The following is a 2,073-nucleotide window of genomic DNA, read 5'->3' on the forward strand; positions in this document are numbered from 1 at the left end:
AGAAACAAGATGGTGGGCCTGAAGTTCCTCTTTTCACTTGCGTGGTTTTGCTAAGCATTTCAGACACTAGACAGAAATACAGAAACACATGTACTATCTGATCAACAAGTATAGGAATGTGAGTGTTTGGGTGTTTGGGTTTGTGCATGTATGTAAGCCTTTGCAAATGTGCAAATGCAAGAAGCAAATTCCTTAAGCAGTTTAATGTAAACCATTTGGGGTGAAGGGTGTTATTTTGCCCAGTGAAATCTCCCCCTCACAGTCCAGCTCACACATTGAATCAGTTGCAGGATCATGGTTTGGGGAAGTTTGGGAAATCTGAGACATCCTGTCAAAGGGACCATCATCATTTCCACTTACAGAGTCAACCACATTAGGGATCATGTTGACGTAGGCAGTGGCAATCTCTTTGTGGAATACTGTGTCCTGGTTGTAGGAGATGAGCTCATTGCTAATGTTCACTGTCTCCACTGGGGTTCCAGCACAGAATTGACTGCACCCCAGAAGGTTGGCAAATACCTTGCGAAAGTCAGCATTGAAGGCATAGATGATAGGGTTGAGGGATGAGTTGGCCCACCCAAACCAGACAAAAATGTCAAAGGTTGTCTCACTCACACAGGGAAAGCCAGCTTTGGGGTCTCCGGGGTGGTCGCAGAAAGGAACCATGCAGTTCAGAATGAAGAACGGTAGCCAGCAGCAGACAAAGACCCCCATGATCACAGACAGTGTCTTTAGGACTTTGGTCTCCTTCTTAATCGAGGTCTTGAGACTGTTGTGTTGCTGGCAGTCCATTCGGTTGCCCCGGCAGCTCTGGGCATGCTCCGCAGCCCTCTCCAAGGAGGAAATCCTCCGTATCTGCACCTGGGCAATGCGGTAAATCCTCGTGTAGGTCACGATCATGATGGCCACCGGGATGTAGAAACTAATCAAGGAGGAGGAGATGGCATAAGTCCTGTTGAGACTAGAGTCGCAGTTCTCGGCTCCCTCGGCCACCAGTTCCTCCGAGTCCTCTCCCCATGGCGTCCCATTGGTGAAAGAGGATGGAGGAGACTGGTTTCTAGGAAACCCCTCCTGATCTTTATGCCAGTTGAGCTGCACAGGGATGAAAGAGATGAGAATGGACAAGGCCCAGGCTGCACTGATCATGATCAAGGCCACCCTCTGGGTCATCTTCCGCTCATAGCGGAAGGGGCTGGAGATGGCCCAGTAGCGGTCCACGCTGATGACGCACAGGTTCAGGATGGAGGCAGTAGAGCACATGATGTCAAAGGCCACCCAGACATTACAGAAGGCCCCAAAGGGCCAGTAACCGGCCACCTCTGCTACAGCTTTCCAGGGCATGACTAGGAGGGCGACGAAGAGGTCAGAGATGGCCAAAGACACAATAAAGATGTTGGTCATCTTGGAGCGCAGATGTCTGTATCGGATGATGGCCACACAAACCAACACATTCCCCAACAAGGTCCAAAGGATGAGAAGCGACAGGAGGCTGGCAGTGACTATCTGCGCGGGCCCCAGGAGCTCCCTGCTGCTCCCATCTGCCCCTTCGGTGCCCCAGGCACCCGCTGGGGGCAGCTGCAGCTGCAAAAGCAGCAGCGGCGGGTACAGGGTCCGGTTCTTGCGGGGTGGTAAAAGCATGGCAGGGACTCCAAAGACGGTGAGCACCGGGCGGCTGACACTTTACCCGAATGCCCCTGGCGAGGCCCCATTGGCCCCTGCCCAGGGGCTCGCACGCCCCGCGGGCAAGTGCCCTGCTTGAGCCAGGAGCCTGACAGCTGCCAGGTGGCTGCTAGGGGGCTGAAGCGGCAAACTGAATCCCTTCGCGGTGCAGCAGCTGCTACAGCCACTGGGGATCTGGGACGGAGAGGGGAAGAGGGTCCCGGGGCGCTGAGAGTCAGGTTCCGCCGCTCAGCTCTTTCGCCGCCTCCGCCTCCGCTTGGAAGCTCAGAGCGTACCTTCCGTTCAGCTCCGAGTGTCCCGGTCCCCTTGGGGAGGGCTGGGTGGGACTGCCAACCTCATGCCTTGGCGGAGGAAGGGTCTTCCTGGCCCCCTTGTCCCCAGTCACTACTCTGC

The 2,073-nt window shown here is 55.0% G+C and overlaps 1 protein-coding gene across 1 annotated transcript; it reads right to left on the bottom strand.

Moving 5' to 3' along the window:
* Positions 1–201: 201 nt before the first annotated feature.
* DRD5 (dopamine receptor D5) lies at positions 202–1,638 on the bottom strand. The gene has a single exon (XM_044682128.1). The coding sequence runs from the start codon at positions 1,636–1,638 to the stop codon at positions 202–204; it is 1,437 nt and encodes a 478-aa protein (XP_044538063.1).
* Positions 1,639–2,073: the final 435 nt, after the last annotated feature.

This window comes from Gracilinanus agilis, chromosome 6 (assembly GCF_016433145.1).
Source record: "Gracilinanus agilis isolate LMUSP501 chromosome 6, AgileGrace, whole genome shotgun sequence".
Classification (NCBI taxonomy): domain Eukaryota; kingdom Metazoa; phylum Chordata; class Mammalia; order Didelphimorphia; family Didelphidae; genus Gracilinanus; species Gracilinanus agilis.